Source organism: Plectropomus leopardus, chromosome 23, assembly GCF_008729295.1.
Source record: "Plectropomus leopardus isolate mb chromosome 23, YSFRI_Pleo_2.0, whole genome shotgun sequence".
NCBI classification, from domain to species: domain Eukaryota; kingdom Metazoa; phylum Chordata; class Actinopteri; order Perciformes; family Serranidae; genus Plectropomus; species Plectropomus leopardus.
This window is the reverse complement of record NC_056485.1, coordinates 15,141,413-15,169,376: the sequence shown is the minus strand read 5'-3', so window position 1 is coordinate 15,169,376 and position 27,964 is coordinate 15,141,413. Positions and strand designations below refer to the sequence as shown.

General features: G+C 37.5%; 1 protein-coding gene across 2 annotated transcripts; it reads right to left on the bottom strand.

The window, feature by feature from the left end:
• Positions 1-722: 722 nt before the first annotated feature.
• casq1b (calsequestrin 1b) lies at positions 723-27,964 on the bottom strand. Of its 2 annotated transcripts, XM_042512391.1 has the most exons (12): positions 27,592-27,964; positions 8,181-8,213; positions 5,862-5,955; positions 4,248-4,348; positions 4,016-4,127; positions 3,808-3,881; positions 3,441-3,571; positions 2,813-2,858; positions 2,621-2,675; positions 2,402-2,502; positions 2,213-2,287; positions 723-1,615 (listed from the first exon to the last, which is right to left on the bottom strand). In XM_042512391.1, the coding sequence occupies exons 1-12, from the start codon at positions 27,823-27,825 to the stop codon at positions 1,325-1,327; spliced, it is 1,347 nt and encodes a 448-aa protein (XP_042368325.1). In that variant the 5' UTR covers positions 27,826-27,964; the 3' UTR covers positions 723-1,324. The 2 variants fall into 2 exon arrangements, with proteins under 2 accessions (XP_042368325.1, XP_042368326.1); XM_042512392.1 differs by lacking the exon at positions 8,181-8,213.

Genomic DNA, 27,964 nt, shown 5'->3' with positions numbered 1-27,964 from the left:
CGATTGTGACTTGATTGTGTCTTTTCTGTGTCAGTTGCTCTGGGAGTTTCCCGGGCCAAAGTTAGGTCCCAAAACAGCAACATGAACAAGATTAATAACCTTGATTAAAAAAATATCTCTGTCTCCCACGATCTAGATCACTTGTCTGCTCTGTTTTTATGTCCTTTGATCAGTGATGGCCTGTAATTGTTTGACTTCGAACACAGTCATACAAGCTGTAAGATTTGTTCTAATGTGTGAGTGAGTTAAACAGTGAAACTGATTCTGTTTGGTTGACCTTCCTACTCTATTTACTCAATGTTTGTTCCACTTAAGGACATTAACCTTGCTGATTTTGAACCACTGCTTGTTGCTTTGGCCTTCAGCTTTCTTTTTTTATTTGCTGAGATAAAAAAAAAGGTAAAACTGCGGACTATGAACTAGTTCATTTTAATCTGTCGCACTGAACTGTAAAACATTACCCAAGATCAGTCCTTGGCAAAAATGAATCCTTATGTTGTTTTTTATTGGTATGTGCTGTGTAGATGGCAAGTGTTTGATAAAAAGTTTGCTGTAACAAACACATGGAAACATTGCTGGGTAACCACTTCGGCGTCTGGACCCTGCTTGCCCTAAAAAAAAAAAAACCAAAAAAACTTTTAAAAAAAACCAAAAACATCTATGCCTGTACACAACACACACACACAATATAGCAATAACAACAACAGACAGCATTGGTTTTTCAAGATTTTTGTATTTTATTTTTAATATGAGAGCAGAAACAAATTATTTCATAATTTTATTTTCCGATATCTTTATAGTTTTCCAAGATTGCAATAATCTTAAGACTGTCCAGTGAGTTTAGATTTATTCTCTTTATAAATAGTTCAAGAAAGTGTTTGTTTCTTCTCCTCATCAAGTAGAAAACATGTCATTGAAACAGGATTACAGGAAATTGGAGAAAATGAGAAAGGGGTGAGCCCCGGTCTGTGACATTAGGTAGAAAATGCAGCCTCTGTTAGCCTCTCACAAGCTGCTCACATTCGCTGTGTTCCTCAGAGGTGACATATGAGCATATTTTAATACAGCAACAAAGGACATTTAACATTTTAAGCTACAACCCTGACAGAGATGCAAATCCTCTGCTTTTTTTGAAAATCTCCTTCCCCGACAGTTTCCCATAGGTTCATTAGAATTGTCCCTTACAGGAAACCGTACAGGAAGTAAACAGACACAAAGTGTGTTTGCTGTAAGATGTCAGAAATAAAAAAAAAAACTGGTGCTACTTTTTGGTTTTTGCCATTTCTGGCAAAATTATAGTGAAGTTAGAGATGCTGGTAAACATTTATTCGTCATCATCGTCATCATCGTCATCGTCGTCATCGTCGTCATCATCATCGTCATCATCATCATCGTCGTCATCGTCGTCATCATCATCATCATTGTCATCATCGTCATCGTCGTCATCGTCGTCATCATCATCGTCATCGTCGTCATCATCGTCGTCGTCGTCTTCCTCCTCATCATCATCGTCTGGATCGATCTTTCCAGACAGAACGTCCTCTATCCACTGCTCCAGCTCGTCAGCTGTTGGCATATCATCCTCGTCGTCCATTTCCATCCACACACTGTCAGCCTGCCAAAAATAAGCACACACAAATATTTACAAAATGGTTAACATTTGCAGTGCCCAGTTTATACCTCAAAAAGGTGATATTCAGAGCGAGCAAATATTGAAATGCAAGATAAAATCCTCCTATTTCCTCGGCTTCTGGCTCATGTCTGCTTGAAAATGACAAAATTAAGAGTATTTTGCTGCAATTTCATATCTTGGCATTATAATAAAAGTTCAAACTTAGAAGATTTACTGCAGATATATAGAAATGGTTCCATGAGCCTGCTAATTGAGCTTCTTCAGTTCAAAACGGTATGCAACAAAACTTAATATTCTGTATTCTGTGTTTAGCACTTTTGTAGTGCGTCAAATAGTTCAATAGGTTGTCGATGATGACAGACTTTGCACTTATATTTACAGTTTTAAGTTTTGGTTGTTTTTTTTTGGTAACTAAGGCATTTCCCCTAATTTCTTTCAATAAATGGCACCAAATCTGTTAGACTTTCACTCGATAGTAGTGATGATCAGTATCATGTCACTACATGCAAGTAAACTTCCAACAGCATGAAACAAACTTTTAATTTTGGGTTTTTGCAAGCGGTGAGAAAAGTTGCTTACATCCTCAACATCAACCACGCCAATCTGAGGTGAAGAGAGGTCAATGCGGAAGGTCTTCTCCCAGTATGGCACCAGCTGAAAGAGAGATAAAGATGTATTTTTTGTAAAGCAGTTAAAAGAAACATAAGACAACAAAAGGGTATAAATTATTTTAAATACATAAATAAATAAAGTGAGGGGTGTTTATACCAGGGGGAAGTTGTCAGGGTCGATCCAGATGATGCTGAGGTTGGGGTTATCAGTGTTCTCGCGTGCCACCTCCTTCAGGATTTCCAGGAACTCAAAACCATCTAAAGAAAAGTTCAAATGTCATGTTCCCCAGTGTTGGCTTGGCATTTGATCGTTCAACTGATCGTATCACTATTTGGATAATATCAGAGCTAAAATTGTAAATAAAGGCTGATGTACCAGGGTCATCCTCCTCTGCAAAGGCAACAATGTGCTCTCCATCAATGTCATCCTCCTGTGAACACAAAAAGCGATATAAGAAAGGGATGTCCTATGTTTTCCCCTGATTAGGACTTTAACTTTTATGGAAATACAATATGAATGCAGTTAAATGCCTTTTTTAAAAACAGAAGGGTATTTTAGATCTCTTACCCAGATCTCATACATGCTGTGAGGCTCTAGCTTCCTCAGAGTGGGCCTGAAACATTAAAACATTTAAAAGAAAACTGTTAAATTTCAGAGACTTACAGTAAAAAACTCACTTGAATTAATACATTTTTTGTCCATATAAACAGTCCAAATTAACTATTGAATTCTATTCTATTTTTCATTTCTATGGTAAAATAAAAGCACTCATCACGCAGAATGGTCTATTTCAAAGAAATATAACAATTGGATTATGGATTATTATTATGAATGGATTAACATCTACATCACTTTATTTTGCACAGGTGTGGGGTGATTTATTTTATATTTTATATTTTTTCTTTGTACATTGCTGCGTATCTTGAACTATAATAATATAGCATGAACTATTAGTTGATTTTTTTATATTAATAATCTAAATCTGAGAGCAGCAACAGCAGGTGTGTTGAATAAAGGCAATGCAGTTAAAAAGTACAGTATTTACCTCCAAATGCTGTAGTAGAAAGTAGCAGGGTATAGTACCTCTATATATATGTACAATGTGACATTCCACCATTGAAATTCAGTGACCTAAAAAACATAAAAGGTCACCTTGAATTTATTAATGTTGTTTTAGTGTCATACAGGGACTCGCCTGTCGTGCTGCTCGATGTATTCGACAAGCTCGGACTCGATGTAGGGTTTTCCTGGAATGGTGACGGGTTCCTCCATGAAGGGCTCATAGAAGTCAACTTCGTTCATCTTCAGCTTCAGCCTCTTGGCAATCTAAAACGAAAGTAACATATATAATAGTTTTAAAAAATCAAAAATACTAAAAATGTGTACTAGCACAGTGCATATTTTAAAAAGTGTTTGAAACTGTATATTAGCAAACAGAGTACATAATGTAGATTCAGTTCAGTTAATGTCTATGTTTATACAAGGCCATGAAATTGTGATACATAAATTCTTCTTTTTATGCACAAAAGACTGCACGCAAAATGTTTTAAAAAAGTTTAAACCTTGGGGTCAAATGTGGCGAAGAATTTGACGAAGGGGTGGAACTCCTCAGCAGCATCATCGTACTCAATGAAGTCTGAATGGAGACAATAAGGAAAAATGCATAAAAAAGCCAAAAACAGTAGTTTCTTCGTGCAAAACGTTGACTTAAAGGGTGACTGCATGTGATCTGTGTGCGGCTCAGTCTTTATAACATCATCGTCGACCTACGAGGAGATTTCTCGCTCTTGAAAAAGCCGACCAGCTTGATGACCTCGTCCATGTTGTAGAAACCCTTCAGCTCACGATCGTTGTCGATGATCTCGACTGGGTCTTCAATCACCTGACAGGAGACATTTATATCAATCTTGATATCTGGATGACATAATAAAATTCTTCAAATTCTGACAAAAACATCACAGTCCTTGGGACCAATCTTCCTCATTGATCATAAATCACTTACATCATAGAGGAACTCCACCAGGGTGTCGGCAGCCAGCTCTCCGTCATATTCGATGATCTCATTGTCGGCAAAGATGTAGATGCTCTCCACCTCATCCAAACCTGGCAAGAGAAAAAATATCTTTCATCAAAAAGCACCATTATTTTAAACCTCTAAGCATCACTTATATTCTTACATAATGTTGCAGTGGTATATCGAGTGAGTGATATTTGCAAGAGGGAAGATAGAACAGGGCATTACCGAAATTTGCTGGGTTATAGGAGATGCATGTATTTCCTTAAGGTAATATAATTGTAATGAAAGTCAGATTAATTTTATTTTATTTCTTTTTTTTTCATTTGTCATTCACAATCTTCCACAATTTATTTAGATGTTTTATCCCAGCCATAGGTTATTAAAAACATCATGTGTTTCTAAAAACAATCATGTTTGGTGGCTAAAAAGCTGCTGGGGAAAAAAAGCTACAGGTTCTGAAAAAACACTTATACTTTGGGGCCAAAAGCCTTAAAAAAAAAAAAAAAACGTTAAAGTCTGGGAGCTGAAAAGCTGCTGAAAAGACTTGATAATTGAAAATCACTCTACAGAATTACTCACTTTAGTAGGAGCACCTTTGCTGTTAAAACTTTCAAAAACATACTTTCTCTGCTGCATGGTGCATTTTATAATAACAGCATAAAAAATAAAAGAAGAAAATAAACATATAATATTGAAAATGTCAGTTTTTTAACATTTATATACCTGATATTTCTTGTTCATGCATTTGGGTTTAAAGCTGCAACGCTTCTTTTTACAAAGCAGCTGTGATTTCTTCGGTCGACACTTGAGGGCAGGTTTGTTTCGTATAATGTTCCTCACTGCCTTCCATCAGTTTGAATCTGATTCATGATTAACTTAGATTTTTCGTCTATGCCTCTGCTGTTTTGTCAATTCTGTATTGATTCATGGGCAAGTTTAAGTTGAAGTGTGTCAAAAAGCCACATGTGCTACATGAATTTAGGAACTGTTCCTTATTTATGTGAGGGGAGATGCAAAATGGGGAAGGGACTTTGGATCATTTCTTTAAGCACTGAGAGAGGAATTATGTGTTTTGACTTGGCTTATGGCAGAGACATTCAACTATAAATGGTTGTTTTTTTGTATATATATAATTAGAGTTTCTTCCAAAATTGTCAAAATTGAAAAAAAATGGTGTTGGGAAGGTCATGCATTTTCACAGGGAGGCTCAAAGAAAAATATTTTTAGCTCTGAGAGAAGTCATGATAAAATTTTGAATAATAATAAAAATAAAGTAAAATAAAACAAAATCACGCCCCAGCCACCTTCCTAATCAGATAAGTCTTTTTGGTAAATTTAGCTGTATAGATCCCAATTGAATACTGATTACAGCAGTTATAGTTTATTAAGCGTTACGTTAATTACTGGAATAAAGAAGTATTTTTCAATTTGCTGAACAGGGTTGTGGTTAGGATTAGGGTGAGACCATGAGAAAATTGGTGATGGAAAGAGATTTACACGTAGCCAAAGAGTTTTTTTGTTGTTTTTTTCTGTCGGTATCATTGACAGTCAGGCTATGTTTTCACCAGCAAGGTCTCTGTCAGTGATTGGCAAGCTTACCAAGCTTCTTGGCGACAGCAGAGTCCTTCTTTTCATCCACCAGGCCGAATCCAATGTCCTCGTCATCAAAATCACCCAAAACTTGGGCTGCAAGCTGAACAGAGAGACATAGAGACAGAGAGAAGAGGTGGGGGAGTGAGTGGGAAAGAGATAAAGTTGTATTTAGTATCACATGTTCTGATTTTATCTCTGATTGATCCTTGTGATCCACTCGTCTGACCATAATAGACATTCCCTAATCTCAGAACTCCATTGAAAACATACTTTCAGCTTCATTTACATGAGTAACCCCTTGGCATTTCATCTTAATTTCAAGGCCTTAAAAGCAAAAAGCTTTGGATTGCTGCCTTGCACTTTCTAAATCGGAGTGAAACTGAAGCCAACAATTGACAGCCCTCCTAGCCGGCATGAGAGGAGCACAGACAGCGGGGTTTCCAGAAGAACAAGAGGGGCAGAACTTGAGCCAACTATGTCGCGGGGAAGAGACGCCGCAACAGGTGTGGTGGAAAGGAGAGGAGCTCACACTTTGCAAAAGTAAAGCTGCTGCATACATGCACATACATACTGTAAATATACAGGCAATGAGGAAACTGAATTTCTCACAGCTGTGTACAAATACAACAGTTTTGCATTTTAAATGCTGGTTTGCTTTGCATTTTAATGTTTTAGCACTTGCAGAGTATGAAAGGATGATTGCCCTTATAAATATGAGGTTACTCTGAATGAAATGAAAAGCGTTATGTAGCGCCTTGCAAAGCAGCAAATAGATAACATTCATTAGCTGATAAATGCCCCAAAGCACCAGCACAAATAGCTTGTGCGGTAGTGTGGTATCGTATGTGCTATGTTGCTCTTCACAGGCAATTTTTAATGCCATCCATTCCTTTGGTCTCCAGAGTCCAGAGACATTAGCTCATGATTGGACCCAGCTAGGGCCATTTTTTTCTCTAATCGTGTTAGGAGCATCGGCCTATCTGTCCTGAGACACTAAAGCGAGATAATCGCCATGTAGCAGCTGACGGGAAAAGTTCCATTCAGGGTAAAGTTTCTTCTACTTTAAAGGGCAAGTTCACCCAAATCAGAAAAATAACATGTTTTCTCACTCTTAGTTCTGTCTAGCCATCCAGATAGTTTTGGCGTTATCTGCTGAGATTTTAAAAGAATATTTCAGTATTTTGGGAAACACACTTTAATGCAAATAGTAATATCTGTCTGAAAAAAGACCCTTTCTGATATAAGTCTATTTAGTTCAAACCATGATTGTTTTCCTCTCACTGAACCAAGAAATCCCTTCTGGCGAAGGGATTTCTTGTGGACCTGCACTGCAAAAAGCGACAACATGTGACGACTTGGGATGAGAACCTGTTGAGAATGCACACTCCCTTCAGCCAGTTTCAATTTCTCCATTGATGTTTGAGCCAAAGTGGGTGTTTTAAGCCAAAACATGATCTTTTTCAGACAATCAAGTAAGTTTTGTGTCTAAACTTCACCACACGTCAGCTGCAGTGTTGTTGAGATTTGTAAAGCTTTAAGTATCTGCAACAAAATGATGTATAAACGTAATATATCTGTGGCTTACAGAAAAGTGCAGTGTAAATATTTTTTGGATATTGGGTTGTCTGACTGTAGGAAGTGGGTTTTTTGGGGGGGTTTTTTGCCAGAAAGGGTTTCCCATGTGCATCGCTTTAGCTTCACATCTATGTACATGTACGAAAGTTGCATCAATCTTCTCATCGAACTCTTTGCAAGAAATCGAATTTACAAAATGTATTTACCAAAACATTGAATAATTACTTTAAGATGTTTATTTCTCTGACACAGTAGAGGTGAATAGGATTTGTATTTGTTTTTTGTTTTTTTTGTTGGATTGGAGTGACGGCAACACCTGCAGAAGGAGAAATCACTACTAAGTGAGAAAATATGATTTTAGTGATTTGTTGAAATGACCTCTTACAGTCATTGATGGCTGCATGAATGACTGGTTTGGAGGATGGATGGATGTTAAAGTTTGATTAATAGATTAGTTGGGGGGTCTTTTGAAACCATCTTCTCTACCTCTTTTACAAGTAACTCAGCTTGCATGAGGGTCCAGTCAAAAGATAGACCCAAACTGGCACAGCCCAAGCTGCTGCTGCTGGACTTTGAAAGCAGTTCAGTCTATGTGTGATGTCTGGTTGTTGCTTTGTGTAATTTCATCTCTTTTTAAACTAAACTGCAGTCAAGGAGTGAAAGAGAACAGTCAGCAGATACCGCAGCGGCAGAAGAATCTGTGTTTCGCAGCCCAGCTTCACAGGCATAAAAAGGCAGACCTTAACATACCTGAAAGATAATTGCTGCTTGACTTGTGACCAACTGCAAGAAGAGGTAACGCTTTAGGGCAAAGCACAATAGTCACAGCCTCCAGGTTTACAACAAATGGGAGTGGCCTTCACAGGAGACAAAATAGGTCCAAACTTACACACTGAGATTGTAATTGGAGGATTAAAGCCCCATTCACACACGATTATCTGCAACACTTCACTAAAGGTCCTCTTATTTAGCATTAATAAGCAGTATACATATAGTTCATAAATGGTTTTTGGGGTGATCTCTTGCACACTTTAGTGCCCCATATAGGCTAAAGCCTCTGCAGCGGCCCAGGTTTGATTCCAACCCACCCATCTAACACAGCTGTCCTACAAATTATTAATATTATTTTTATTTTTATGAATGTTCATTTATATAATTCTATTATTACAACTGTGTTTTAGTACTTTGTCAACATTATCTGTTCATACAGCCCGTAATCTTCCCCCCTCTCCTCAATAATAATGAAAGTAATAATAATAGTGCTTACGACACACTATGATGTAAATATGTGTATTATATTATTACAACTGTATTTTGCTATATTGTCAAGCACAATTTGTTCATAAGCAGTCTCAATGTAATGGTGCAAGTGTATAAACCTATATCTGACACTTTTGCTCATAATCACATTATAATAGGTTATTAACCAAATATAAAATGTTGCATACTGCTTATAAATCTTAAATACAGTTAGACAACTTAAAGTAAAGTGTTACCAGACTATCATTACCTGAGGACCTCATGTTAATGGTGCTGACTAATTTTGCTTAATCTTGCACAAATTTTCTACGACAAATGTCATCTGACGAAATATTGAATGACCTCTCATCTCAACAATTTTTTTTAAGAAATAATATTAATATTAAACAGCTTTCCTTTCTTTTTTTACGTGTGTAACCCGTCCTCTGCCCCTGTTTTTCTAGAGAATGTAATATCTTCTGTGTGATTTCCTTCATCTCTAAAGACGAGATTTGTTCATTTAATTTGAATTAAACAGACTTTGCTTGTCTGTCAGCCTCAGAGGTCCGGAGAAAATGCTGAGTGTGAACAGGGCTTAACACAAGAAATCAAACATCATTGAATGGATCCGAATGTAGCGTGCACCAGTGATTGATTGATTACATTTTTCTTTATTCCTTCAATCACTGCCTGGAAGCAGAAGTGTGTCAGGTTATAGAGGAACACAACCAGTTTGGAAAAAATCATTTTAAAAAATGCAACTTATGAATAGAGCGATACTAACCCTCTGAAACCAATAACACTATTTAAGAACTTTCCTTGGGTCAATGGCTTGAATGTTTTCTTTCTTTTCTTTCTTTAAAATTTATTTATTTTCATTCTTTATTATTATTATTTATTTTGTTTATTCATTTTAATTAATTTTCATGTAGTATTTTAGTACTTAACATTTTTTTTTTTTGCTGTGGTGCAGAGACACTTTCTTAACTGAGACACTGATTGTCCTGCATTTAATTGGATTTCTTTTTTTTTTTTTTTTTGCATGTACCACATTTCTTACAATACAAGACATGCTATGAATTTTTAAGGGTGGGACTCATAGCATGTCCTCCTCCCCATACCTTGGGCATGGCCATATTAGTAACACTGGGGTATTTATAAGAGAGGTGAAGTTCTCAGTGGAAAGCAAAGCAGGGAGTCCCACAGCTATATAAGGGCGTGTGAGGAAAGCATGTTGAGGAGCAGAAAAAAGGTCCGTTACATATAGAAATGGGTGTGGAAAGGGAAGGAGGGGAAGGCAGACTGATGATGAATGGAAGAAGACACTCGACACTCATGTTAACACTCCACAGCCATCATCTCCTCCTAGTTTTGTCTTGCCTCAAACGTCTCCCATTTCTGCTTCCTGGGTGTTTTTTCTCTCTCACAATCACCTCCTATCTCTGTTTTCATCTGGATATTTTGTCCTGACTTAGTCTCCTGACACCACTTCACCCTTCCTCATCTGCTCCCTCGCTATCATCCCGACCCCGTCCAGAAGTCTGGGCGCACCGAGCCAAGTGAGAGGTCAGCAGTGCAGTCGCTTGGCTCCGTCTCCCGTTGCCCAGTCAGTGTCAGCTTGTCAGGTGACACGAGATGAGGGCAGAGTGCCATGGTGAGTTGTCAAAAACGTGCTCTGGGTCCCTGCTGCACTTGGCACCAAATGATGAGCTAGGAAAGGGTGGCGGCTTCGCAATGCAGTAGAGGGGTCATATTTCTTGAAATATAGACGCCCACACGCTCACTTGACACTGCTCAATGTAGTCTTTATATTGGCTACTTTGATGAAACTGGATTTGAGTGGCGGGTGTTATTGCTACTGAGTACACACGCTCTAAACCTGCCAGTCTCACATCGGTTCTCATTTTGCTGTATTTGTTGAATTTAAGGTAACACAGAGGACAGTTGCTGTAATCACTTTGGATTCTCAAAACCTGGTATATGCTTTAGTGCAAAATGACATACAAATAAGGTGCAGAAAACTACAGCTGATCAGGAAGAAGCCAATGACCATAAATTGCAATATGCATTTCAAATTCCTTCCAACACAAGTGTAAAAATGTACAAATTTCACCATAAACAAGAGTAAAAAGTGACATATTGTTCCTGGAATAACTGTAAATTACAACTTATATAAGTGTCAAAAGTTCAAAATCCCTCATAACACAAGTCTATATTAGCACCTCGCACTTTTATGCAGTAAACAACCATATTTTATCCTATTAGACATTTGTGTGAATTATTGGGTTATGGTCAAAAACATGTATTGAGAGGTCACAGGAACCTTGACCTTTGGCCACTAAATTCTAAAGAATGCATTCTTGAGTTCAAGTGAATGACCATTTGACCAGCAACATGTTATCAGTTCATTGTCAAAGTGAATGTTTGTGCCTAAAAAATAAAATTCCAGCAAGGTGTCCTTGAGATATCTTTTTAACAAGAATGAGACAGACAAGGTCACAGTGACCTTGAACTTTGACTTCTTACCACCAAAATCAATCATCAATTGATAAAATCAATGAATCATGGAGTTTAAGTGGATGTTTGTGCCAAATTCGTAGAAATTACCGCAAGGCTTTTTTGAGATATCAGGTTTACGTTTAAGAATGAGATAGACAAGGTTGCACTGACCTTGACCTTTCTCCTTTGACCACCAGTTCTAATCACTTCATCGTTGAGTCCAAGTAGACGTTTGTACCAAATTTTCAAACACTTCCTAAAAGGTGCTCTTGAAATATTGCGTTCAAAAGAATGAGATGGACAAGGTCACAGTGACCTTGACCTTTGATCTATGGCCACCAAAATCTAATCAGTTCATTCTTGAGTCCAGGAAGTTGTCAGAGCCAAATTTCAAGAAATTTTCTCAAGAAATGACAGAATGAGACAGATGAGGTTGCAGTGACCTTGACCTTTGATCTTTGACTACAAAAATCTCATCAGTTCATTTTACAAGTCAACACTGGTGCTAAATTCCCTCAAAGTATAAAAAGTTTGAAATTCTACCTGACAGAAATGTAAAAAGTTCTACAGACTTGTATCAAAAGATTCATCATTGACAGAAGCCAATCTTTATATACAGTATACAGTATAATCAGCAGTGTCCTATTTCACTCCCTTTACCATAGGTGTCATTCCCTCTTCCAGCACTAATACTGGGACTCTGAAAAGGACTGAGTAAACTATTAATGTAAAAGAACTCTCCGTGCTGTTCTCTTCTCTGTCAGTGGTCTAAATATGACCCTCTGACTGAGCCTTTTTCGTTTGGTCGTTCCCATGTAGGCTTTTTTTTTTGTTCCTTAAGTGAACAACTGAACAGTTTATGAGTCACACACTATGTGGGCGTTACCTCATGATGTAAGTCACTCAGTCAGAACCCTAGGGACACAAGCACACACTCAGCTTCCACACCAGCTGCAGAGAAATGACTAGCTTTGCAGTTAGCGTTGTTGCCATTAATATTTGCACCCAAAGTTTAAATATTCAGAGCTGTGAAGGAGAGTGCATATGCATATGTGTACTGAGTGCATATGTGTGTTGAACTTATGATATAAATGCAGGTAAACTAATGACTATGCATGTTCACAATTTAAAGATGTATTTCGAATCTTGCACACTTGACTTTATTGTTAAGGTATTTTTTAGTGAAAACATGTTAGATATTTTTTTTTAAAAGCACCTAATTTCTAATCACATTTTATGACCATACAGACACCAAAATGATAGCATATTTCTGCAAGATTTAAAGATTAAAAGATTCAAATGATCAAAATAATAAGATAGGTTTCTGATTTTATTTATTCCTAATATTGCCAATTATTGTCCAAAATTATCCTTTTTTTAAAGGTTTCTGAGTGTGATCTCCAAGGCAGCCATTGTTTTTTATATATGGTACAAAAATTGCAGAGATTTCTTTTTTGAGATACAGTAAGTAATAAAATGTGTCGTATGTTTGGTTGTAATAGAAGTTTTTTCCTTTTTATCCAGTTTAGATTAATTGTAGTTTTATTTAAATCTACGTTTTATCTACGTTTTAACAATACAAAATTAAAGTTATTTTGATTTAAAAGAAACACAACTGCATGCAACAAAAACATGCAAAAAAACTTCAACACTAGACATGCTTCAACGCTTCAACATTATGGCTAACTAGCAGGTAAGATGCCCGATAAAAAAACAAAGTAAAACAAAACAAAACAAAAAAAACAGCGAAATAAATCTATGACTTACAATTTAAAAAACAACATTAAAATAGCAAAAGTGCAGACCATAGGGGCAAAGATAAAATGATTATTAAAAATAATCTAAAACAATGTTAAAAATGTAAAAGAAAAGAAAAGTTAAAAAAAAAACAAAACCAAAAAAACAAAGAAATGAGTTTTAAAAGCATGCTTAATAATAATAATAATTCTGTGACATATTTTTTACCAATATAACTATGACTATTTCATTTTATTTTATGGACATTTTTCCCCAGCATTTTTTTTAAATTCTAAATTTACTAATTTCTTGCAATTTGTGTGAATTGTTGCGAATTGCCTGTCAGTCTATGTCAATCCAGGTTTCAGAAGGTTAATACAGGTTGCACGTATATACGGTAAGTAAGAAACTTTATTATAGGTCCCTGAAAAGTTCTGAAAAAGTTCTGAAATGTAGTCCATAAAAAATGTGTGGGAATCTTCTTCTCAAATTGTCTTGAACATGTGTTCTCATTTCCTCCAAAATGTCTAATCTGTGAACTGAATGAACATTAAAGGATTCTCAAAGCGGCATGATTTCCAGATCTTCCTGCAGGAGCAGGAGTCCTGGGATCTGTGCAAAATTAGCAGTGCAGCCAGCTTTTCCCCCCAGCCAGATGGTAAATTAATAATGGCTGCTGTAACACATCAGGACGTTCTACACCAGGCTGTTACATAACACTGCGCCGGGGTGGTCATGAAAGATTCAGATACAACAGTGTATAAAACACATGCTTTGACTTGCCACCAGCCAGCGTAACTGCACTGTGTTAGAGGGAGATTCAGGATTTGTGCACAGAAATAAGATGCTGTGTTTTGAATGTTTTTAGAGACTTAAGATCTTGAATCTCATCCTCTGATTCTTTATACAGTTTAGTATTTTCACTTTTCAACGTGGTCTCATGGGAGACATGATGAAATGCATGGAAAGCTTTCAGAAACCTCACAGGCACAGAAGCTGATTCACTACAACAAACTGTGAGGGCAGAAGTGTCTGCGACCATCTGTGAGTGACTCACTGTGACAGCAATAAGCCGTATTACAAACGTGTCGCGTAACAATCTCAGCTAATAAACTCCTTGAATTTAATCAAGCTTGTTTATGTGAGTCACATAAAAAACAGCAGGTGTTTAATTCATCACACTTTTCGACAAGCAGGCGTGTATATTTGATGGAAGTTGTTTAGATTTGATGGGGTGCAAAGGCAGATAACCACAAGTGTATTCACAGAATGATTTGTGAGAAGCAGGTAGTACTCAAAAACCTGATATTTACGCCGTATAAATTGACGTTTGTCACAATAAATGTTCTTGTTCCATTAAACAATAACGACGGCTCCACTGCATTTGAGTGTCACAGTCGATCTTGTCGCAAAAAATGTATATTTCAAGAAAAATAGCAGAAATTGATTAAATATATAACATAAAGAATTTCTTTTCTTCCCTGTCTCACCTGCAAACTCAGTTATCCTGCAACATAAAATTACTCTATTTATCAACCTTTGAATTTTGAATGATTTGCAAACTGTGAAAGATTTATGAACTCTCCTGAATGGTTTATTAGTATGCATATTTATATTTATATTATTACACACAGTGATGTAGAGCACTACTGCACTGTGCGCTGTGCTAAATTTATTCAGGTCCATCTTTTAGTGGAATGGAGATGTGAGTCAGGGATTCAACATTAAAAAAAAAACAGAAATACATTTTTTATGATGCACCTTGATCCCCTGCATTTCCTTGACATTTTTCTCCCATCAATAAGTGATATGAAGATGTTTCCTGATACAGATAACAGAGGAAAGGGGAGCAGAGAGGAACATATAAGAGAGAAAGGCAAAAATGATGTGTATGTTATGTTGAGGGAGAGCGAGCACAGCAGTGTCACTGTACTGTACAGCAAGAAAGCACATACACTGCATGTCAGCGGTGCAGAGTAGAGCATATGGGCTGGATTTGTGTTTCGCAGTAACTCAACTGACAGCCAACTATTTTACATCCAGTAATTTACATCTGAAAGTCAACACACAAGCAACCCCCAAGGCAGAAAAATGTGGGCCAGAGCCAAAGTGCCAAAAACTGCAGTTCCTCTAATGGCCACTTGAGGCTGACTCTAAAAGTGAGTTCGTCCCCATAGACCACCATGTTAAAATGTTCAACTTAACAGCAGGAATACACACGTTTACAGCCTGATAGACAACAAACAAACAAAAAAAAAAACCCCTGTTTTGGTCTGAACAGCTAATTTCAACATCCATGACAACTGTGCGGGGGCGAATTTTATATAACTCACCTGTTAATATTTTTTTTTTACAATTCAAATTTATCTATCGTGCTAAAAAAAATAATAATAAAGGATCACTCTCCCAATTTACACAAAAAATACAACAAATAGCCATATAGATAGTTTGTTTAGTTTTGTTTATGGGAATATTTTTCGAAAATGTGTATTTGCATTATACCACCAACTCTAATCTGCTATTGCTGTTAATATGATGAACAAAAAATGTTTTGGGGGTGGAAAGAGTTATAGGCAATTGTTCACCAGCCTTGCCCACACAGCACTTTCTGTTTGTGGCTGATATTTATTTTCAAGGGTTACATTTTAGCAACGATAATTGACAGCATCATGTAACACTTTCACCTTCCAAATGCAGAAATCCAGCCAAATAACATCAGTAAACTGCTCTGATATGGTTTGAAACATCTTCCACCCTCTGTAGACACTGCAGAATACAGATACTGAAGAGCTGAATTTCATTTGGGAGTTAGCTGATATAAGCCACTCTCTATTTTGCAGCCACACTTCAGATCGAGGCACAGTGCAGTCGACAGCTGCTTGATGGAGCACTCGCGATGATGAAGCCATTAAGTGTTTTCACCAAACCAGACTGCAGATGGGCAGACGCACTCAGTAGAGTGGCTGCTTGTGAAAATTCACAACACAATTCGTCTACAGAAAGGGGCTCGCTTCCACAGTGGTTGTGCTCGAAAATAAATTTCAAAGAATTGTGCAAAATATCTCAATTCATTTACCAAAGAGTAGGTTAAGAGATGAGTCCATGTCTGATGGAGTGTTGTTTCAATAAATTAACTTGAAAGCAGATTCAATCTGTATAAAAACACTTCTCCTGAATATACAGAAAACACAATATCCACGTATCATATATCCTCAGGTCATATACATTACAGATGCACAGTCATGTCTGTGACTAATGAGATGTGTATATTTTTAAAGGAAGAAACAAGAGATGAGAAATATATTAAAAAATATATTTGGGAAAGCTGGAGGTGTGGGCTTGAGTCACTTGGGCTTAAGTAAAAAATCTATCAACTTTAGAACAAAATTTAAAAACTACTTGTAACTCAACTTCGATTTTAAACCCAAAGACTGGACTGGACTTTCATGCACGAGTCCAGTGTTTGCTTCCTGTTTTAATGTGATGGGGTTTTTTTCTACACTTTGTTATCTGCCCTTTTGCCATATCCTGACCTTCCATGCAGGCAAGTTCTATTGTTGACTTGCTTTTTTTTGACTCAGGACTCAAGTGCAAACATTTGAGACCAACTTGTGACTTTCAAAACAATGACTTGGTCCCACTGCTGTGGATAGTTTAGCACCATTAAATGAAGCTTTCAAACCTAATCTGTGTTGTGACAGAGCATCAGGCAGCAAAATATACGGTTTCAGAGAAATCTGAGAACTCCCGAAATCATTAGGCAAAAGCTTCTATAATAAACCCTACAAACAACAGGTGGCTTTTGACATGGAGCAAACTGGATAAACTGGGACGCTAAGCAGGCAAAAAAATATCTCTACCCATCAACACTTCTGACATGTCATCAGAGAACAACACCAAGGACACTTTATCTAAACATAACTCCTGTCACATTTAATGATATCACATCTGACAAATGAGTTCTTAATTTAGTGGCTCTTTCACACTGTTAATTGGGGGGTCGAGATGCAGCTCGGCGAAGTAAGAGGAGATCCATCAAGTTGCAATGTTGCTTTCACACAACTTGACAGCGGTGTTAACTAAAGGGAAATCTTAAGTATGACAGCTACTTGAAGGAAAAGTGAAACTCGTGATCTGGAGGATAAAGCATGAGGAGTATACGAAGCTCTTTACAATATTGGACAATCAGTAAATTTACACACAAAGTTAAGTCGAGCCGCAGTTATAGCTCGATTAGACCATTTCATTTAACTAAACATGCACCAGCGGAGAATCAAGTTATTGACCGCAGTATTTCCACTCCTTCACAGTAGGTGGCAATATGCAAACTTCTAGCTAGTTTTTATAAAGTACCCTGGTAATTATTCCTAAAACTTCAAGAAATTTGACTTTCAGTTGGACTAACATGTTTACATGTCTTTTAAAAGTCCAGTTTCACATTACTTTTTCCAACATCATTAATTAATTAATTAATTAATTCATAGTTTATTCACAGAGTCAATAAAAAATATAATGATTTCAAGTAAAATTGTGAAATGGGACGCCCCGATAAGCTAAAGCGTGTATATAGGGGCCCAGACATTAAAAGACATAGTTTACAAACATAAATTTCTTTTTTTTGAACATTTATTAAAACACGTCCCTTCACAGTAGGTCTCACACCAATTTACATACAAAAATCACAGTGGTCTAGGAAAAATTACAAAAGAGCAAAAAGAAATAGACCATTTTAAGTATGACACCATAGACCCCCCAATAGGGCCCCAACAAACATAAATTTCATCCTGAAACTCAACTCTAATCCAAAACTTCAAAAGCACTCAAAATTACTAAGATCCTAAAAGTACAGTAACAGTAATAGTATAGTAACAATTATAATCATGTAAACGCACTGAGTCTCACATTTTTCCCTAGAGAAAATGAAGTGGTTTAAAGTATGTTATATTGAGTTTATGAGGTGAAAGGCCATGGGGACCTTTGGTCTGTGGTCATGAGGTCTAATCTGATTTCTGAATGCGGCATGTCAATGTTAAAACCAGAGTCAAATAATAGTTATCTGGCTGCCTTTCAGGTTCACAGGTCATCGCATTGGATGCTTCAGAGGACGCATGACTTAATAGTGACCCCGCTTTCCACTCTGTGCCAACTGAGAGCTGCAAAGCTGGTTTATTTTGTTCTCAGTAGCAGCAGCGAGTCTCAGAAGAGCCCGACAGAGTTTTTAATAGCCTGGTTGCAAACAACACGAGCCAACTGAGCGTTAAAAAAGTATTTGAATAAACTCAACCACACGAAGCACCGTCTGATGACAGAATAATACTGGCAGGTTGGCTACAGTATGCCATTGTAAACCTCACATTATACTGAATGATACTGTAATAAATTTACATTATATGACATATACTGTACATTTAGAGTATAATAAACTGTTAAAGCAAATTATGGTTGTGACACTGTATAATAAAAGTAGGATGCTGGTAACTGTTGCCAGTAGCTTAGTGTAGTTTTACCTGAAAATTAGTTACAGTATGTGTTGTAGTAAAGTTAAAGGTCATAGTTTTTTTGTTTAACATTTTGAAACCAGAGCAGATTGGCGTGATTTCTTTCAAAAACACGGTAAGAAGTTACAAGTAAAGAGTTACATGAAAATTAATTGAAAATTAGCACACATACAAAAAAAACAGAAAATGAAAAACATTTTAAAAATGAGAAACAAAAATAAACAAAAATATAAATACATAGATAAAATAGTTATTATTATTATTATTTGTATTAGTCTTCCATTTAAAAACTTAAATGTATATATATATATAAAAAAAACCTCTCTCTCTTTCAAAACTGATTTTGAGGTCATTTTTTGTCACCTTTTCCTAATGTCTTAATATTTATGGGACATCTTTTGCCAGGTTGCGCATCACCTTTTTGGTCATGTTTTTTAAGAGAAGTAAAACCAATATGTTTCAAAGCTTTAGACGCACATAAAAGGCTTCTGAATGCAGCAACGTCGAAAAATTGAGATGATTCAAATTAAATCTCCTTCCTTTTCTCTCTCTCTCTTCATCAATAACATCCTCTTCTATTAAAAATGGAAACATGATATGTATTGTGCCGTTGAGGAGGAGAACTCCGACAATCAGTTTGGATCCCGGTTACCACAGCGACAGTCTGACCTTTTCCCAGATCTCTCAATAGATGGAAGGAGATTAGAAAAGACAAAGCGAAGCCTCCTTCAAACCATTAAGATTCCCTGCACATAATAAGACTGTTGTCATGTGTGCATGCGTGTCACCTTTTTAACTACTGACATGTTATTCAACCTGAAAGGGGAAAAAGAAGAAAAACAGACCTTGAGCAATACTTTCAGCTCTACTATCACAGGAAAAATTCATACGGGTGATGTTACAATCGATGAATTAAGACTGTTCCAGTCACGGCAGCATACATGTGTGCAGGTGTTTTTGGAATTTGCAGGGGAAAGTGAAATTGCGAAAAAAGTTGTGATAAATTGTTTGCAGTAAAGTTATGTTGGTTGTACAAAATTGCAAGGTAGTAGAGATATGAACCACCAGAGGCCCCACATTACGATATTATCGTGATACTTAGTTAATTGTGTTGTGAAATGCTGAGCATCGCAATAAAATATATTGCGATATACTGCAATTTATTACCTTTTTTTTTTGCTACAGCAAATTATGTCCCCAAAGGAAAACTTTGTTGACATCTGTTTACTAAAATTAAGTTTTTGGTCCTTTTTGGTGGTGCCAGAGGAAAAGTCACTGGATAACCAAAGTTAGTAACCTTCAACCTCTTGGGATAATCAATGTCTTTACAAAATTTCATAACAATTCATCTAATAATTGTTGAGGTAATGGATGGAAGTTGTAGACCGAGTATCCGACAGGCCAACCTTCAGTGGTGGCGTTAACATAAAGATGAAACCCTGCAGTGTTGGTAATAGCTTTTTTTCTATTTAAGGAAATAATCTTGATAGTTGTATGATGATTCTGACTTTGTCTATGCGGTGCTATATATAAAATGTAGCTTCATGTTGCTGCTGGTTATGTGCGTTTATGTTTTTGCCCTTTTTCTTATTTATCTTGAACTGTATAATCAGCTCACAGAGGGACTAAATAATGCGGCATGTTTACATCATAATAACATCAATAAGTGTACATTGTCCCTGATAAACAAATATTATACATTATTTAATTCTAAAAGTCTGCCTCGTCTATGAGTGTTGCAGATAAAGTAGTATGACATTAAAAAAGGGTGGTGCTATCTGTTCATACAGTTTACTGAACAATACACAGGGTGCCTTAGCAACCATGTGTGTGTGTGTGTGTGTGTGTCTAGTAAAAGATCAGTGCAATCTGAGCTGTGTTGAGCGCAGTGATTGATGGACATTTTGCAGCCAGCTCTATGCCAAAGGTCAGAGTTCAAACAGAGACAGAGAGAGTAAATATAGAGAGAATTCAGAAAGATGTTAATCAATACCACCGTGCGCAAAATTAAATGGGGAAACAAAGTCTGTAATAATTTAAATGTAACTGTAAAACTAGAAAGCATGAAGCCCTTATTCTCTCATTGTTAATTTTGCACCCTGCCTTGTCTTCGAGCATATCTTTGGATGAATTTATATTATTTGGTCTGGGTAAGATATTTTTGGCTTAAGAGCTGCAGAGGAGTTGGGCTTCTTTTAAGCACACCTCTTAAGGACTGTGAAATTTATCTCATGTCTTCTGAGTTTAATCCCAGTCCATTAAAGAGATTACTGTTGTCAGACTAAATGTTAAACATCTGACTCCTAGATATTAAAAGTAATTAAGAAATATCAAATTAATTAAGAAACGATCACTTTAAAACCTCCTTATCAACAAGTGTTGAAGGGGAAAAAGCAGTGGCAGTTTACTGTTGTTACTGTCATGAATTTATGCATTAAACATTCAAAAAATCTGCAAATTCAGGCATGCAGACACAGAAATTACACACACGGTGCAAAACTTTCTTGAAGACAGAGTTGCTGAGTGAATTAAAAGAAACTTAAGTTTATGAAGTAAAATGACAATGTATCTTGAAAATATTACTGGTTAAAGTGATGTTGAATGGTTAACTCAACTTGCTTTACCCGGGGCAATTTTTACAAGGTGACAGGAGGTCAGGGGCCAATTAATAAACAAAAATGTATATATAAATACTTACCCTAGACTACTGTTGGTGGACTGTTTTTTGTGTTTTTTTTTTTTTTTGGTTTTGTTTTGTTTTGTTTTTGTGATAAACACTCTATTTTTATGTTTTGTTTTTTAATGCACACTGGCACATTATCTGCATTCAGTTTATTTTGTAGTGAATTAGAAAATGGTCAGCGGGCCACCTTATCGCTGGCCACAGATTTGGTCCTTGGGCCATATATTGATCATCATTGGTTTAGTTCATTAGAAGGGGTGTAAGTAACAAATTACTTTAAACCTTTACTGTAAAAAAGTGGTCTTAAAACAAAAAAAGTCACATGAAAAAATCCTGATAAACTGTGTTTTTATCTATTTAATCTAAGTTGCATCTACCTCAATAAATGACTGATTCAATGCACCGCCCGCCGATCACGCAAAGTGACCCAAATCAAACGCAGCTAAAATGTTACGTCATCACCAGGTGCGCACCGGATGTGGCTACTTGCTGAAGAGCTCACAGAGGACACTACAGGTGGCGTCGGCGTTTACTGAGGAGTTTTTAAACGTCGGTGAGGTTAAATCTTATTTATTTAGTTTAATAAGTTAGGACAGTGCATATTAATCAACATATCAGCAGTAAGCATCGCGTAAACACGCCGGAATGAGCGCAAATGCTAAATTTCATCCGTTGTTTTAAAGCAGGCACCATAAAAACAGGTAGTTTAAACGCAGGAGGACTTCCGGTTGTTTCAAAAAACAACTCCTGAGGTGACGGAGGAGCCTGAGGACTGGTTATACTGGGACAAAAAGGCAGTATGGACTGGTTATTCTATGCATTGGGAATAAACGGGAAGAGCAGTTGAGCACGGAGCAGATTATGTAGCAGATTATGGAGGACTTCCGGCGCTCGAGACTCACAAAGTGACGTTCAAACAGGTAAGCAGCCTAAAATGATGTGTTTTCGTTGATGTGCGCGTGTCTGTGAGCGCGTGCTCCGCGGTTTGCCAACAGTGCACTGTGCTTTCATATATGTGTGTGTTTTTGCTGTAGTTGTGGAGTTTATATCGTTTCTTTTTGGTGTCTTTTTCGGTTTTTGTTGTTTGTTGTCTGCTGGTGAAAAAAAATGCATTTGAAAAACTCAACAGCAATGTGTATTTCAAGAAATAATGGCCCAGTAATTCAAGTTACAGACCTTGTTGTGAGCAATTTTATGTTGGAACTATTTTCTTTAGACTACACTGTATCACTGCGCAGAAGGAAGTGTGCATCTGCTGCTGGCTAACCCAGCACCACTGAACTATCTACTGTTTCAGCTCTGCAAAGGAGGACGCCATTATTGTTTACATCTTGTATGGTCTTTAGCATGAGCCTCTTGTCCATGCGTGGATGCACGCATCCTTTTATGCGGTGTTGTGGTTGAAATTAAATTTACCAATGGTTTGGGCATTAGGGGCTTTATTGATGCTTCAATATAATTACATTCAATGCAATGTTGTTACCTAAAGGTGTTCCTTATTTCAACAGCAATGTCATATAGGCTACCTGCATTAAACATTTGTTGCCCTCTGTGTTATAAATGCAAGCCAGTACTTTTAAGTGTATTTCAGCTGACCTACTTTTCACTAGGGACTACTTTTACTGAGGCCGCAAGTATAGCCGAATATTCTGTTTCTCTTTCCATCCCTGTTAATCAGTCAGTCAACAGTAAATTAGGCAGCAACTGTTTTGGTAATTAATAGTCATTTCCTAAGCAAAATGCCAAAAAAAAAAAAAATCGATCCAGCTTTTTGAATGTGAGAATTTGCTGCTTTTTTCTGTGCTGTGTAACAGTTAATTAAAATACCTGTTGGTTGCACAAAAAAGCACTTTATTAACTCAGCTAGGGCTTCAGGACATGCCATGCCTCTTTAAATATTCATTAATTGCACGGGCCTAGATTTCATTTAATCATTTCAAACAGTGGGTTTGGAGGTCCTCTGCTAGAAAACTTTGAGCATCATATACTTTAGTTCTTGCAGTCTGGAGATTTTTTCCCCCACCAATTTAATGTGTAATTTAATATTTTATTTGAATTTTGTCAAAATAAAAGTCCCCTGCGACTTTTATGTTTTGATTTTGGGGTACAGATGTGCATGTCCTATGAATTGGAGGGGACTTAATCCCCTGCGTCCTGCCCAAAATCAATCCCTAAATGATTAGTTGTATCCCTTTATATGGTTTGTTTGTAAATATATAAAATAATAATGGCTATAAACATCTATTTTGTATCACTATTTTTTGCTGGTATTGCAGTGAAATATTTGTTCTGCCTATTTTTGCCTTCACAATCACAGTGGCAGACGAGTAACATTCAGTTCAGGTATACAGAGTGGCCATTATAACCTGCCGTTTTCGTTGCATGGCTGATATGCTCTCTGAAACTACAGCTCCCTTAGCCTTCGCCTGATGTGCTATATTTTTTGTTTTGTGGATTAAATAGAAATTTAATATTTATGTATGTTTCAGTTCCAGTCCTCTTGTCTTCACTTCCTCTCAACACATTCCCACAACTCAATTAGCAAATGCAGATTTTGTGACACTATCTGGACCTCTTCCATTGAGTTTACAAAATAAACCACAATATTTCAATAAATATTAAAATGTTTTGCATATTTCAACCCCTGATCACTACATGGGCACTAATAGTTGAACTTGCAATAGCTCGTCACAGCTGAGAGCACACACTGGATTATTTTTCACAGAGTAAGATAACTACCAGCTCGGGTCAAAGGTGGCATGTCGGACATATTTTAGGGGTGATGGGATAACTCTTTCTATTACACAACCTTTTTGAGTGGAAAGTTTGTTGGTGAGGTTTTGCTACCTGCCTCAGCTGTCAGATTTCTGCCGTGTGAGCATTTTAGCCTTCTTGTTGCTCTTTTTAGATTTTAACTTTTAACCTAAACAACTTTGCTGTCGTGATTGTCAGGTTGCATGCATGGAGGACCATGAAACATAAGTCATTTTCAGGTTAAAGACTCATTCTTGAAGCACTGTTAAACTGACTGGAATTATATTTGAAGGAAATAAACCTCTGACACTATGTATTTATGAATGAAAAAATGGAGGACCCCAGTAATTAGCCCTAAAACCCGGAAATCTGTTGGTATTTTAGCACATCTGGTTCCCAAATGAATGTTTTTTTTATACAGGATTTTTAGTTAGAAGCCTTTGAAGACTTTGACGTTTCGTACTGTCACATAAAAAAACTAAATGATGTGTAATGAATGCCATCATACTGAATGCACTGCTGAACATGGCTTTACAGTCATTTAGCAGTAGCGATGTGACTGTAGTGTAGTTCATCATAGTATAAAAATAGGTTTTTACCTCTGGCGATTACATTAAGGCTTAAAATCCTAAAGGTGGTGTTCATTTGTGAAGATAATCTTGCTGAACAAACGTGAAAGTATAATTTTTTTACCACAGAGCTTATTTTCTGCAATGATCCAAAATCCAATGGAAAAATCTCATAAGTTTTTTGATGAGGGAAGCAGAGCGATGCTAGGTTCCGGGTTGGCCTCCTTAAAATGTTCATCCCTGAGGAACTTTGTGCACCGTATGATGTCTGAAAGTACTTTTTATCAAACACCTTTGGCTTCAAACAAAGGCAGATACGATTTTATTCCCTCAGCTTTGCACTTTAATAATTCATACTTCCTGATTCAAAGGTGGTAATGACCAGCTATTTTAAGCATCCCCTCTGAGCACCTCTTATTCTCTGTCCTGATTGGCTGAATGGTCAAAACTGGCAGGAAATCAGCAACAGAGTAACAGTCCAGCAGGGACCTGCTCCAGTAAGAATCTCTCTCTCAAGCCAAGGAGCAAAACTTGGCAGCACTGATAGGAAATTGATCAGATCCAGTGACTTGGGTGTGTAAATGATGGTTTAGGACTGGAGCCTGCACCCAGAGGGTGTGTAGTAAAACCAAACAGAACAGTGTGTGTTGCCTGAGAGAGCTGACGGAGCAGTGGGAGCAGCAGTTGAGGTGAGATATGGCCCTAAACTGCCTGTCCATCCCAGGAGGGCTTTTAGCCTCTTGCTAAGCATGCAGAGCTGTCCCGGGCTATTTACAGAGGTGACTTATGCAGGCTAGTGTAAGGTACACTGTGCCTCTGTAAGAAGACACTGCTGCTCTGACAGGCGGAGGATTGCTGTGGTGAATACAGTGGCTGACAGTGGGGCCCAGGTGCATCCACTGCGGGCAGGCTCATAAAGACTCCATTAGATTTATTTTTTCAAGAGTTTCCAGAACATACAAATGCTTTTTCTACTGTTAAGTAATAAGCCGCACCACTAGAGCAAATTAAGTGCAAGTGTCTGGCTCAAAGGCACTTCAGCAACAGCCGCTGAAGGATGCAAAACTTGTTTACTTGCCCGAGTTTGATTTGCAGAACTACAAACCTGATATCTATTTACCAATACAGCCTCTGGTTAACTGTCAGTTAAACTGAGCTGTTAATATGATACACCATATCTGCAGACAGAATCATAAATCCTTAGAAAGTACTTAATCCCTTGAAACCTGAGCAAATTTGCTTGATTTCTGTCAACAACATGGGAAGAAAGCAATGAGCAACCTAAGGATAACTTGCCAAAAAATAGCAAGAAATTAGCAAAAAGTACAAGAAAGTTGCCTGAAAATAAAACAATACAAGAAAACAAGGAAATGACCTGGGAAAAGTGCTTAAAAATGATAATAATTATGTAACATAATTTAAAATATATAATTTTGATAATTATGAATGTTTTTCCCTAGCTTTTTAAAAGTAATTCTCCAAATCTACAAATGTCTTTGCTCAACATTAAAGGTTGAAATACTTGTGAAAGGGGTCTGAAAGCAGCACAAGAAGAGTTTGCTCATTTTAGAGAACAATGTAGCAAATGCAGTATATACAGTAAATACAGTATACAATAGCGTGATGAATGAGGGACATTGTTGGCTATAGGACTTGATTCCATGTAGTAAACTTTGCAGAGCTGCAGTTAAATATGGAGTTGTATTTAATTGATGTAAAGCAAGTAGCCAATCAAAGATATACATTCATGTGTTGTACTCTGGACTCTTTGGTTAGCAAGGATTGACTTAATCTGTACCTGCTGTGAATTGGTGCTTGAGTGCTATGAAGGTTGCACAATAGACAAACTAAAAGAGAGATTGGACCATATACCACTTTGGTTTCATTTGGGTTTTACCTGCTACCGATGCTGAAACAATACTTTTAAAGCAGTACCAGAGCCTAGATTCTGTTGTGATTTGGTCCAGTAGGAACCTGCTGTATAGAAACGGGCACCATATGGGTGCCGGGTTTAAGTACCCAACATTACCAACTGGTAGGTGGGAAGTTGGTTAGCTGGCCAAGGAACTTCATCAGCTTCCCAGAGAGCCATAACTATCCATGCAGGGCTGATAGTTTTGGTATTTCTGGTATGTTTTCTTTTCCATTCTATTTTAGAAATGGCCTGGTGTCACTGCTATTTGTGATTGTGTTAAACAGGTACTTATTTCACATATATATACACACACACACACAACTCACACACACGGGCAAGCAGACAGACAGGCACTCAATGTATGACTAAAAAGAGCAGATAATTAGAATCACTGGTTGACTTGAAGCCTATTCAAAAATTACATTTTTTTATTAGCCTATAGGAAGAGTAAAGTACCAAAAAATGTACCATTGGGTACTGGCACCAAAGTCAAGGTACCAGTACCACCAGTACCAGGGTCAGTTCAATTGTGAATTGTACCAAACCCTGCTAACCAAACTAGCCTGATGTGGTTAAAGGCCATTGAATGCTTGAATAAAACTAGGTCAAACAAAGCATTTCCCAATCATATCTAAAGGAAATGGTTAAAGAATGCAAGACTGGATTTTGGGCAATTTCTCCTTTTAAGGCATTCACAGTATTGTACATTTGTATTCAAGAAAAGTACTGTAAGTTGTTGTGTAAGGATTCTGAAAAGAGAACTTGAGGAAAAAACCCTTGCTTCTTCTCACCTCTTGGCAAAGTGAGCATGATTGTCCACATTGTGTCTGTTTTCTGAAAGTTGCAAAACTGTTACACGCCGCTCTCCCTCTCATCCACTTGACGTACGCTCCCTGGTGTACAGTTTCCTATCAGTACCTCCCCCCCTCCTGCTGCTCCTGTCCCCATATTCTCCAACCTGCCTCCTTCAGGTCAGCATCTATACAGTCATACTTGGCAGGATGCCACACCTGAAGGGTTTATGAATCCCTCAACCCTACCTGACCCCATATTCTCCACCTGTTCTGTTTGCCTTCTTATCCTGTCAACAGTTGTAAACACACTTATCTGAAACTCTACGTGCAAAAGCCATGACTGTGTCCAGGAATTCCCAACTGGAGCCAAATCTCCATGTGAAACCCTTCCCTTCCTTCCCATCTTCCCACCGTGACCCTTCCCCCATATGAGATACAAATCCATCCACTGTCATGCCTTGGCGGAGACCCACCTCCAAAGCCAGCTCCTCCATCTGAAGCTGCTTCATGGCACTGCGGTTCCCATCCACATTTTTGTGGTAGTAGATCACCATCACGTCGTACTTCTTCATGATGGACTTGTAGTTCTTGGCATTTAGGTCATGGACGCGGTCTTTGCCATCGTATTCAGGGATCTCCAAGCCCTTCTCCCCCCAGGACAAGGTCCCCAAAGATAGGACCGCCAAAAACACCCAGCCCCACTTCATGGCTATCGTCACCTGGTGGCCGTAAGAACACCTCTTCTCAGAGCCTTGAGTAGAAGGGGATTAGATACACTTTTGGTTCAACAATGTCCCTAACGCAAGTTGATGTCAAGCAGGGAGAGTTAGGAACAAAGTCCACTTC